The following is a 12154-nucleotide window of genomic DNA, read 5'->3' as shown; positions in this document are numbered from 1 at the left end:
ATTAGCAGTAATTGACTAACATTGCAATGATGTCTCGAGTCCTGAAGAACGCCAATGCCGTTTGTGTTGTGCTGTGGAGGAACCTTGAGACCCCTGTCTTTCGGACCGGGCCCCGTTCCAGTCTGTCGGGTCCAAAGAGATGATCACATGACGCTACACCCCCTAATATTTGTACACTACTTCCCCTGCCCGGTCCAAGAACCCCGACCGCAGTGGCGCTTCAGAGAAGCAATGCTGCAGTGTGACGAGGATAGATGTTCTGTGCCTGCGTTTCATGTTTCCATTGCGATGCGGTCCTCCCCCGACGCGAGTGTTCCGTAGGGATTTTTCTGCGGGCGGCCCATTGTCGCTCCCCCAGTGTTTCGTCAAGCATCATCCTTGCACAATCTTCGCCAGACACGCACCACAACCCAGCATCAGACAAATATCACAGGTCATTTTCCTGAAGCTGAACAAAAACGACTTCTTGAAGGCGCGGATGATGACCCAGCTCTATTGCGAGGCACACCGTGCGTTCCTTGCTGACCGCTTCATCGAAGGCGAGTGCCCTCTTTGTAGTTACGTGGATGCCCGCGGTGACCAGTGCGACCTCTGTGGCAGTCTGTTGGGGCCACTCGAGCTCATACGACCACGATGCAAAAATTGACACCTTTTTTTTCACATTAAATACGAAATAGACCAAGCACATATTCCTGGAATTGGATAAGCTGCAACCGGAAAACAGACGGCTTCTTCCAAGAGGCGGCTACGAAAGGCGGTTGGTCGAGCAACGGGAAGTCTATCACTGCGGGCTGGCTCAAGGAAGGATTACACCCCGTGAAGTATCACATGAGATATGTGATGGAGAACGGCAGTTTCCCTACCAGACTACGACAAAAAAGTCATATACTCATAGTTCGATGCTTGCATTAGTTACGTATCCATCACGGCCTGCTATACTGAGCGTTGGCAGCAATGGTGGCGAAATCCAGATAACGTCCAGTTGCGTCAAATCATCGGAAGGGACAAATGTTGTCTTCCATTCCGTAATCTTTCCTGCTACCAAAGATTGGCACAAGAGAGACTTGGAGCAAACTACACCATCTCTCCACGACAATTACCTGGCTGACGAGAGTGGAAAGTTCTCCAAATCGCAGGATATCGGCGTGTTTGGAGATTCTGTGCGGAAAGAAGAAGTCAACGGGTACCTCGCACAATACATCAAGGAACTCGATGCTGTCACACTCCGTGCCGGTTTGTCCACCGTTCTCCAGATCGCTTGTGCGGTAATTCGTTCCTCCAGTCGAACAAGTCGATAGTAATCTCGACGCGAACGAACTTTCAAAATGCGCGGCTGTCATCGGCCTGGCCATCAACCTAGCCCACCTCCTCGCCGCTCCCCTGGCACCGCACATGCCCGAAACAGCGGAATCGATCAATGTACAGCTGCGGGCCGACCCACTCGCGATCCCAGATCGCTGGGCGGCAGACTCCGTTAGACCGGGCTATGAGATTGGACAAGCCGAGCACCTGTTCCATCGGATTAACCCTGAGAGAGCGTAAGAATGGCGCCAAATGTTTGGCAGCGAAGAGGCCCAGAAGGGCAATGAGGAGGAAGCTGTCATGAAGGCCCAACCCCACGGCAAAATCTGGGCCCAGTCCCGAGCTGGGTCCCGCTTTAGTTCAACCCGAAGCGAGTTAATGCGCCCCAGACGAGGCCTCAGTCCGCTCGCAGTGCATGATGTGCCGTGAGAGCTTCGGATTTGATTTTGGGGCTTCATTTCTTCTCGGCCGAGGTCAATGAGTGTTTGAGGGAGCAAGTAGTTTTAATGTATTCTGTCTGTTCTCGGCAGCCCTTAATGATCTTAACATGTGGAGGCCCCTTCTCCACATATGCCTTGGCAGATAGTGTAGCATCTTGATACCGCATTTGCAGATCAGGTCATGTTTGATCGCCAGCACGTGACTTCCGACCCCCATGTTAACCAACAGAATCCCATCTCAACGAAACAACCCACCAATGTTTCCTAGGAAAAAAGGTGGTTAGATAAGATCCAGCTGCTTTTGTTATAGACTTGTTTCGCAATTTTCTGTACCAGAATTGCTTCTTCTGCCGGGTATGGACTGCGCTCACAAGCAAACCAGCATGATACTGTACCGTGGATCTTGTGCTGCAGCTCAGCTTCATTGTTTTCCCACGGCGTCGAGGGTCCGGATAAGCCTTGGGATTGGCTAAAGGCATAGCCCCGGAGCCAATTTGCTCCGTAAGTGCCTCGCACTGTAATTTTCAGCAAGTTGCATGGTACCGAAGCAATTGGTGGTGGGTGAGAAGCTTGCAGCATGACAGAATGACCAAATGCTGCCGTCTGGGACTGCGAAGAGCAACGCAGGATTTCCGGGCCAGCCATGTGGACGCTGGCGCAGCTGCCCAACCAAGGACTCGAGATACGTTAGCCAGGCACCGCTGTCCAGTCAAGTTGAGACCCGCATTCGCAATCTGGAGCCGTCACCGCCAATTGTAGCTCAGAGAAGAGGCAGTTCCCGATTGCGAGCGTGTTGCTGTTGCCCGACCAGTTGGCGGTGGATAATGCGGGACAGCCGAGCCGTTGATTTCTGGGGCAACGGCCTGAGCAGATGTTTGGTTCAGGCCCCCACTGCAGCTCGAGGCCAGGGCTCTGCCAGGGCTCTGCCAATGGCCAACTCGCATCTTCCCCCTTGCCGCGGGCGTTCTGACAAAGGACGTCAACTGGCTTCGGCAACCATGCCCAGCCCGCAGTAAGATTTCGTACCCGCCTTGTCCTTCAACCACCTTCTTTTCTCCCATTTCTGCACCCGCGACGCGTGAACACGAGCCCTGGGCCGCCATTCATTTTTCGAACGCGACTGAGTTCAGCTCTCGGACCAAGGAGCAGTGCCAGGGGAAAAGAAGAAAGGAAAATTGAGTCCTATGTCAATCATGATATAACACATAACAGCCTTCGCGAACCCTTCTCGACAACAACCCTTCGAGCCTTCGGTTGCTGCGCAATTCTGGTTCTAGGTGTGCCAGTGTGCTCGCGCCGAGCCTAAACCGCAACCATGGCGTCTCTACGACCTCCGCCATCCTCTCCGCCTTCCTCTCCGCCGTGCTCTCCGCCGTGCTCTCCGCCGTCCTCTCCGCTGTCGGTTCTCTCGCAGTCACCCTCTCCTCCCTCCCCGGCGCTGGACGCCTGCAAGCGATACCCTTCGCCCACCTCCAGTGCTGCGACATCTGGCCGCGCGTCGCCAATCAAGTCTTCGGACATATCAGATTTGACCGACGAGATCCGAGTGCGGACTGACGGGCCTCCGCCGCCGAAGCGGCGTCGCATCGCGGCGCCTCCAAAACCCCGCACAACCGCCTACGTCGACCTTGAGAACCGTGGCGAGGAGGAAGAGGAGTCCCTGGGAAGACTGCTGTCAGCTTTGAGAAAAAAGAAAAAGATCGTGGTAATCGCGGGTGCCGGCATCTCCGTGTCCGCCGGGAGTACGTTTCTGCCCCCGTGAAGAGCCGCCAAACTCGGTCTCCTAATGCGTTTTTCCTAGTTCCCGACTTCCGCTCGTCGACCGGCCTGTTTGCGACGCTCCGCGAGCAGCACAAACTCAAGGCATCTGGCAAGCATCTATTTGACGCGTCCGTGTATAAGCATGATTCATCAACCGAATCCTTCCACACCATGGTCCGCGAGCTCGCCCAGATGACGTCCACGGCCAAGCCGACGCCATTCCACCACATGCTGGCTTCTATCGCCGCCGAAGGCCGGCTCATGCGCATGTACAGCCAAAATATCGACACTCTAGACACGCAGATGCCGCCCCTCTCAACAACGGTCCCTCTGAACACCAAGGGCCCCTGGCCAACCACCATCCAGCTCCACGGAGGCCTTGAAAAGATGGTGTGCACAAAATGCGGCCACCTGGAGCCCTTCAACGCGTCACTGTTCCAAGGCCCCGAACCACCGCTGTGCGAGAAGTGCAAGGAGCAGGATCAGGTGCGGACCGCTTTCGCGGGGAAACGGAGTCATGGGATTGGCAGGCTACGTCCGAGGATCGTGCTTTACAACGAGTATAACCCCGACGAAGAAGCCATCGGCAACGTTTCCAAGGCCGACCTGCGCAGAGTTCCCGATGCCGTCATTGTGGTGGGCACAAGCCTGAAGATCCCGGGGGTGCGGAGGATAGTCAAGGAGATGTGTCAGTTGACCAGGAGCAGACGGGATGGCCTCACCGCCTGGATCAACCTCGACCCGGAGCCGCAGAGCGTCGAGTTCAAGGACTGCTGGGACCTTGTCATCCGGGGGAAATGCGACGACATCGCCGAGCTGGTCAACCTACCACCCTGGGACCAGCAAGATATTGGAGATAGGGAGTCCTATATGGTCACTGGTGACGAGCAAAAGGAGAAACAGCTCGCAGCTAGCCTGCATCGCGATCGGATCGACGTGCTCCTTGAACGCAAGCGGAAGGGCAGCGCCGAAGAGGAGGGCTTTGCGTCTTCCCAGTCCCAGGAGGTGCAGACGCCCGGGGACCGGAAGTCCAAACTCGCCGAGCAAGGGGGCATGCCCACGCCGAGCGCGAGCCCCAGGGTCCGGAGCCCGCTTCCTATGGCCAACCTCATGGCTAAGGGCAAAACCAAACAGAGCACGCTCGCGTTTGGTAGCCAGCAGCCGGCATCCGCCCCGGCACAAAAGCCGGCGCCCAGCAAGCGGAAACCACGACAGCCAAAGAAGGAGCCAGCCAAGCCCAAGAACCGCCTCGACCAGACGTTCAAGACCACCAAGACCCTCACTGTCAGAGACGTCAAGACCCCGCGCAAGCAACTGGCGCAGGATGCCGACTCTTCAGACCTGTCCTCTCCTATCGACCTGCCCAGCGACTTCCTCGGGCTCCCATCGCTACGCCCGGCAAACAAAATGCACAAACCTGCCCCGCTCACAGTTCCCCCGCCGCCGGAAGAAGGCGACTTAAACGGCGCTTGGGGGACGGCAAGTCCTCCGCGGACACCCACAACAACAACAACAGCCGCCACGGAATTTGCTGCTGCCGCCGTGACCACGGCTGGGACGATTTCCCCGACGTCCAAACCACGGAGTATGGGGCATCTTATTGGCTAACCAGGGTTGTTGCGTTGCTCTTGAAAGTGTGTGCGTCCTGCCCTGCGAGGACTCGGCCCCGGAATGTATATACACAGGCAGGCGCCGGTTTATTCCACATACATATCTACGAAAGCACGGGAGAGGGGTTCCCATCTCCCCTCTTGGGAAGATGCAGACATGGGCCTAGACGGCAAGCTAGACATGATCATGGTTATTGAGTGGGGCTGGATGGATTGCTCTCATCATCATTTGAGAATACCCATGGGATTTGCTCGGCTATTGGGCTTTCTTGGGAATGAGATGACGGGTAGCACTGGTCGATTAATGTAGTTGCGTTGCGCGATACCATGGATCAGGATGGGTGGAGGAGGGGAGGGGGGCTTTGCTGAGATAGAGAAACATCGCTGCAGGCTCAGCTCTAGAGCGCTTTTACCTCTCTAGCGTACCCAACTATGCACACATCACACCCTCAGGCGTTTGTTCTTGGGGCCACTATGGCTGGATGGGAATGAGGACCGTCAATTCTCCACAGCGAGTAATATATCTAAATAGACCTGGCTGAAGATGGCCATCAAGTCAGCACCCAGAGCACATGTAGCAGCGAGAGTTCAGATCCGGACTCTGAAGTTACCTACCTAGGCAGTTACGGAGATATGGATGAATGGATGTGCATTCGCTACAATAGTCGGTTCCGCTATCTCGTCTCTCGATAACAAACATCCACACGTCATGCTATGCATGTCACGCCACCTTGCTTCATCCCACTCTCCCTAGCTCATGCCCTTTGCCGAAACCCGCCGACCTTCTGCGAGCCTGTCTAACAGAGAACAGGACAGGAATGATTAACCAGGATAAAAGACACAAACACAACCCCCCCCCAACCCTCCCAAATAAGCTCACTAAGTGCCCAACTCTCTTTTTATTCACTCCCCCCTCCCACTGAAAGTCGTCAACCCACCATTTGGCCAAGTATCCTAACATAGCGTGGCCCGATCCCAAGTCCCAGCGGCGTCGCCCCGCCTCTCGCAGAACTTTGTTTGCCTCCATCGCCAATGCAATATACCGGGGTATGTACTCAGTAGTTTATCGATTCTCGCAGGGTAGAGAACAGAATAAACAAACAGGATAAAGAAATCAATAATCCCCACTCGCCATGTCTTTCCATTTACTTTGCGCCAGACCCATGCAAGCACTATATGATTCAATGGTCCAAGGACGGACAATCCCCGACGACACCCAACCAACCCATCACCAGCCCGCCACGCTTGTAAAAATGAAAAAGAAAACAAAAAAAAAACAAAGAATATCAGGTAAAAAATAAAGACCTCTTGCTATCCATGGCTTCAGTAGTGATAGGGGTAAGCCCATCTCCAGAGACCGTACTAGAGGACCTCCCCTCCTAGTAAGGACTGTGTCTCGCGGGTGGGCTACGACTGCTCTGCCATTGCGAGTGGCGGAGGGGAACCCCTCTATCAGCACCACTCCCACTCCCGCCCCCGCCCCCGCTGCCGCCGCCACCTGGCCTACGGTGACGGTAAAAGTTGAGACGGTCACCGTCTTCATAATAATTGCGACGCTTGGGTTCCTCCCGGCGCTCCTCCCTGCGCTCCTCGCGACGGTCATCTCGATATGGGTCTCGGGGCGCCCGCCGTTCCTCACGGTCGCTCGCAATCTCCCCGTCCTCCAAATCCGGATTCCTCGCCCGCCTCAGCTCGTTCGCCCTGTCCTCTTCCCGTTTAGCCCTGTCCTTTTCCAGGAGATCTCCAAACATCCGTTGCAGCCGCTTTCCCGACACCTTGACCTCGCCAATGGGCCAGATCGAGGACAGAAATTCCCTTGACGAGTGTTAGTAGAAGGCCCCGCCGGTGGGCAGAAGTTCACTTACCAGAACTGGGGTTCCAGGCTTTCAAGGTCGGTTGCGTTCTGCGCCCGCAGGCTTTTCAGAAAGTTTCCAAACGCGCGGATCTCCTCGCCCAAGATCTTGGCGCGTTCCTTTGCGGCAGGGACTCGCTCCTTGGAATACATGATGCGTTCCATGTTCGGCTTGAGAGGCCGCAGGACAGACCAGACCAGCTGTGCATTGTCAGAGTTGTCGATTTCGTCGTCGCGGAGCTTGGCGAGTTCGTGGAACCGCTCGACCGCCTTTTGCCTTTCCCGCTTGTATCGCTCCATGGTCTCCGGGTCCATCTTCGGCTTGTCCTTCTCCTTGGACTTCTTCTCGTGCTTCCCATCGGTATCCACGCGTCGGTGTTTGGAGTTGCGGTCGTCGTAATCATCGTTATACTTGCGCTTGTCTGGCCTGGGTGTGCCGCGATCATTTGCGTTGCTGTAAGACCGGTGATGGTCACGGTCACGGTGTTGGCTGGACTTCTTAGATGTGGGCGGAGCTGGAGAGGCCGAGACAGAGCTTGGGTCGCCACGGCGGGTGCCGTTTGTCAGGAGCTTCTTGCTGCGGTGGTGATTCTCTACCGCCTTCTTGGCGTTTGCATCATTAGAGTATTTGGCCAAGAGGACGGAAAGCAGGTACTCGGACCGCCGCACAAGGTGGACGGCGCCGGGGGACTGGATGCCCTTATCGTCGGCTTTCCGGCGCTCCTCCTTCTTATCCACCCTGTGCTCCTCCAGAAAGAACTTGTCCTGCATCTGAAGTTCAGGATCATCCCTGATCTGCGTCCAGGCGCCAAAGCCATACTTGTCGATGCCGACCAACAGCATGCCATCCTCTCTCGCCCCCCATTCGCAAGAGTACGCCGCGGATTTAGTGGCATCCGGTAGCCTGAACGTCAAAGGGTCGCCATGTTCACGAAGCACCCGGCGTAAGAGCTTCAGCTGAGGGGGCCGCTCGACGACGGTCTCGGCATTGACCTTCCGAACCTCGCCAAAGTCTACCAGGACAGCCTTCTTGTCCTTTTTTGCGAGCGGTTTGCCCGCCCTCTCCTCTTCTTCGCGGAGCCTCTCGTTGTTAGCGTCAACAGCTTGCTGACTCAGTGCGATCAGATCGTCGATGATCGACTTCAGGAAGTCCCGGTCTCGATCGCTCAGGCGAGCGTCCTGGACGACTTCTTCCTCGCGGTCGTCAAGAGAACCATAACGGAAGAAGGCGCGGATGAGATTCCGCGTCTCTTTTTCGTTGAGAGGGCGTCGAGGATCCGAGAGCAATGCCCGCTGCTCCTCCAGCTCTTCCTGCTCTTGCTTCTCCCGCTGCCTCTTCTTGGCGAGACGCTCAGCCCGATCGGTTTCGGTGTTCTTCTTGGAACCTTTCAAGGCAGCCTTGCGGGGAGCGTTCTCTTCCATGGCCTTGGCAAGATATTCATCATGCTTCTTCTTTTCCTCTTCGGCCTTGATGACGGCAAGCTGTTCAGCGGGGATGATCTGGTCCCAGTCAAGGGCCAAGTCGTCGACTTTCACATCTGTGACGTTCATCCAGTTATCCCAGTCGATACCGCCACTGCTGAGGTTCATCTTGTCGTCTACGTCAGTCTTTGTGACCTCAGCATTCTCGAGGATCGCGTCGATATCGAGTTGCTCCAGTTTCTCCTGGTTGCCCGATTGCTCAAACAGGTTCTGAGAACGCATCTTCAGGATCATGGAGATATCCTCGGCAGTCTTGGCCTCGTCGATCTTCAAGCCGCGCTCTCTGAACTGCTCGCGGAGGGCCTTACCCTCGTCCGTGACGCCGGCTTGGATAGTGAGATACTCGAGAAAGAGCTTGTTACGGGCACGCTTGACAACTTCCTCTTCAATCGTCTGCTTGGCAACCAGTCGATAGACGTTGACCGGCTTCTTTTGCCCAATCCGGTGAGCTCGTGCCATGGCTTGCAGATCTGCTTGCGGATTCCAGTCTGAGTCGTAGATGATGACGGTGTCGGCAGTCATCAGGTTGATGCCGAGACCGCCGGCTCTCGTTGACAGCAGAAAGCAGAAATCATCGCTGTCCTCGGCATTGAAGTGGTTGATTGCCATGCGCCGGGGCCCGGCGGGAATTGTGCCGTCAAGGCGCTGGAATTGATAGCCGCGAACCCGGAGATAGTCACCCAAGATATCAAGCATCTTGACCATTTGGCTGAAAATCAGGACGCGGTGACCGTCCTTCTTCAACTTTGCAAGGAGCTGGTCAAGAAGCATCATCTTGCCACTACTCGTAATGAGGCCCTTGATTTGATCTTCACGGCGGGTGCTACCGCCGAGGACCCGCTCTTCGGCGCCCTGAAACATGTATGGATGGTTGCTGACCTTCTTCAATTCCATCATGATGTTGAGCAACGACTGCTTGTGCCCGTTGCTCGCGTCACTGAGGGCCGCGTAGTTGCGTGTAAGGATGTTCTTGTAATAATCCAGCTGGACATCGGATAACTCGACACGGATAATCTTTTCGGTCTTGGGAGGCAGGTCGGACTCGACCGTCTCCTTAGTCCGACGCAGGATGTAGGGCGCGATAGCATCATGCAGGTCTCGAAGCTTTTCTTGCGTCTTCCGCCGCTTCGCCTCGTCTTGCTCCTCATCGACGACATCTTTGTTGTCCGCCGTCGACAGTAGCTCGAGATCCTCATCAATCAAGACCTTGCCGGGGTTGAGGAAATCCAAAAGAGCCGAGAGCTCGGCGAGATTATTTTGGATGGGCGTGCCGGTGATGAGGACCTTGCAAGGGACGCCGAAACTATTGAGCTTGAAGTACAGTTGCGACTCACGATTCTTCAGACGGTGAGCTTCATCAACCGCAAGCACCTGCCATTTGATGCCCTTGAGATGGTCTGCGTCGGCGAGGATGTAGTCGTATGACGTGACGAGGACATTGAACTTGGTCTTTTTGGGGTTGCCATCCACAAATAGTTCGTAGTCCCGGATGTTGGCCCGAGCCGCTTCAGGCCCTAGGTAAACAACATAGTTGATGTCAGGAGCCCAGTGATTAAAGGTATCGCACCACGCCGGAATGACACTGAGGGGGGCCACGACGAGGAAGGGTCCCTCTTGGTCCCGTTCGTTGCGGAGCCAACTAAGGAACGAGACGGTCTGGACCGTCTTCCCAAGACCCATCTCGTCGGCCAGGATGACATTGTTTCCGCGTGTCCAGTTGAGCGCGAGGAAATTAAGGCCCTTCATCTGGAATTCGCGGAGCTCACCCCCCTTGATATAGGACGGTTGTTTGTCCATCAAGACCATCCTCGACCGTGTATCGAGGTTAGACTGCTTCCGATCCGACTGCCACGAGCGCGACGACCGGTCCAGGAACTGATCGATCTTGTCCTGGGCATGGCTGCTGACCACCGAGGCAGCCTCCCAGGTGCACTCGTCGTACTGGAGACCTTTCCACTTGACAAAGTATTCGAGGCCATCATCCCCTTCTCGGACAGCGACGACACGCTCGACCTTTGTAAAGTCTTGTAGGGCTTCCTCTTCGCGTTCCCTATCCAGCGACCACTGCTCTCGCTGTTCAGGACTAACTTCATCACCCCCAAATTGCAAATCAAGCTCGTATTCGACAACCTTTTTATAGTAATTCTCGAGCCGGCGGAATCCGCGGAATCCGGCGACGGTCTCGGTGGTCTCCCAAGTGTTGTGGAGATGGGACTTGCCCTGCCATTTGATGAAGTACTCGAAGTCGTGCCGAGTAGCGTCGGGAGTGAGCTCTACGCCTTCCTTGACACGGTGACGGAGGATTTTCTCAATGTAAGGGGAGTTGTCTTCAAAATCGGCCGCCCAGTAGTTGGGAGTGAGATCATCTTCACCCTCCTCTTCTTCCACCTCGCTTTCCTGGTAAGCGCCGACTGAAACCTGAGCGGCACGGCGGCTGGACCATCGCTTCTCAGCCAAAGCCAGCGCCGGTTGTAGCTCTTGTTGGCGTCGTGCTTTCTTCTGGAAGCTGCGGGCTTTTGCGCCGCCGTACGTATCGGAATCCGAATCGTCGACAGAGGTCTGGCGGGCGGGGGTCCCTCGCTTGGAGGCTACGGATTCAGGCGCAGGTTAGTTATCGCCAGCGACACGACACCTGATTATAAATGAGGCTCTACGTACTTGGCAGGGACCGCTCCAGGCGCCGGCGCTTGACCGCCTTTCGCGGCGCGGGAGTGGCATCTGACTCGGATGCCTCTTCTTCGTCATCCGACTCAATCTGGCCCACGATATCAGTTATACGGACTACGGGGTGCCAAAGATGGCCAAGACTCACGATCTTCCGACGTTGTGTAGGACGCGACTATTTCCACAACTGTCAGCTGCCGGGTGCATCGACCGGGGAGGATATCATCATACGCTTCGTCTCAATCCATATAGCTCGGGATTCTCTCGCATAAATTCATCTTCTATTGCTTGAGCGGCCTTGCGCTTAGTGGCAGGCCGGGCCGAAGCTGACGCGGCGCGGTCACCATCGACATTGCTCTGTACAGAGGCTGGGCTGCCTGGCGCATCGAAGTCACCGTCATCTTCGGCGTCATTATCGCTAGAGTCGGACGACGCCTCTTGAGCCAACTCGAGACCGTCGTCCGGCGAGCCGACGGCATCAGCCGAGTCGGGCGACGGGACACCGATCGCGGCAGGTTGCGTCTCAGACAGGTCGCTCTCGCTCCGGTTGTCGTTTGTCACGTGTGTATTATCTTCGTCAGCCGACGGGGACGCGTGTCCATTCACTGGACCGGGCTCCGGAGATGTTGACATGGCGATCTTCTGACGGCGAGCTGCCTGCTGCAAGACGACAACGTCAGCAAGAAATGTCTCGCTTTGGAGGCTTCGCAAATGAGGGCTCGGGCAAGAGACTGCTCGGGCGATTCGAAATCAACATATGACGACGGGAAAACAGGCATATTCATGTTTCAATGATACTTGTCGCATCCCGGACGTGTACGTGATGGAGACGAGGCCAGAGCCAGGGCAGGTAGCGATTGCGGCCTCTAGCGACCGAAGACGCGGACTTAGTAGCGCGGATCGCATCCAGGCCATCGAGACGAGCCGATTCCATCAAATTTCGAGTGTCGGACGGGGCCAGGAGGGTAGCGGGAGGGGCATCTTGATGGACATGTGCCAGGTTCGATGGGGATTTTGATGGACAAGACGCGGCAGGCTCCCGA

The 12154-nt window shown here is 55.9% G+C and overlaps 2 protein-coding genes across 2 annotated transcripts; one reads left to right on the top strand and one right to left on the bottom strand.

The window, feature by feature from the left end:
- Positions 1-3057: 3057 nt before the first annotated feature.
- On the top strand, positions 3058-5111 carry MFIFM68171_01320 (DHS-like NAD/FAD-binding domain-containing protein; the record flags this gene model as incomplete). Its single annotated transcript, XM_071056742.1, has 2 exons — positions 3058-3484; positions 3544-5111. 2 exons carry the CDS (start codon positions 3058-3060, stop codon positions 5109-5111), a joined length of 1995 nt encoding a protein of 664 aa, XP_070912843.1.
- Positions 5112-6492: 1381 nt separating this feature from the next.
- Positions 6493-11744, bottom strand: hrp3 (ATP-dependent DNA helicase Hrp3; the record flags this gene model as incomplete). Its single annotated transcript, XM_071056741.1, has 5 exons — positions 6493-6928; positions 6979-11035; positions 11106-11202; positions 11260-11286; positions 11343-11744. The coding sequence occupies 5 exons, from the start codon at positions 11742-11744 to the stop codon at positions 6493-6495; spliced, it is 5019 nt and encodes a 1672-aa protein (XP_070912842.1).
- Positions 11745-12154: the final 410 nt, after the last annotated feature.

This window comes from Madurella fahalii (assembly GCF_045866475.1).
Source record: "Madurella fahalii IFM 68171 DNA, scaffold_1, whole genome shotgun sequence".
Lineage (NCBI taxonomy): Eukaryota > Fungi > Ascomycota > Sordariomycetes > Sordariales > Madurella > Madurella fahalii.
Note: the sequence above shows the minus strand (reverse complement) of the source record. Positions and strands in the feature narration are given on the sequence as shown.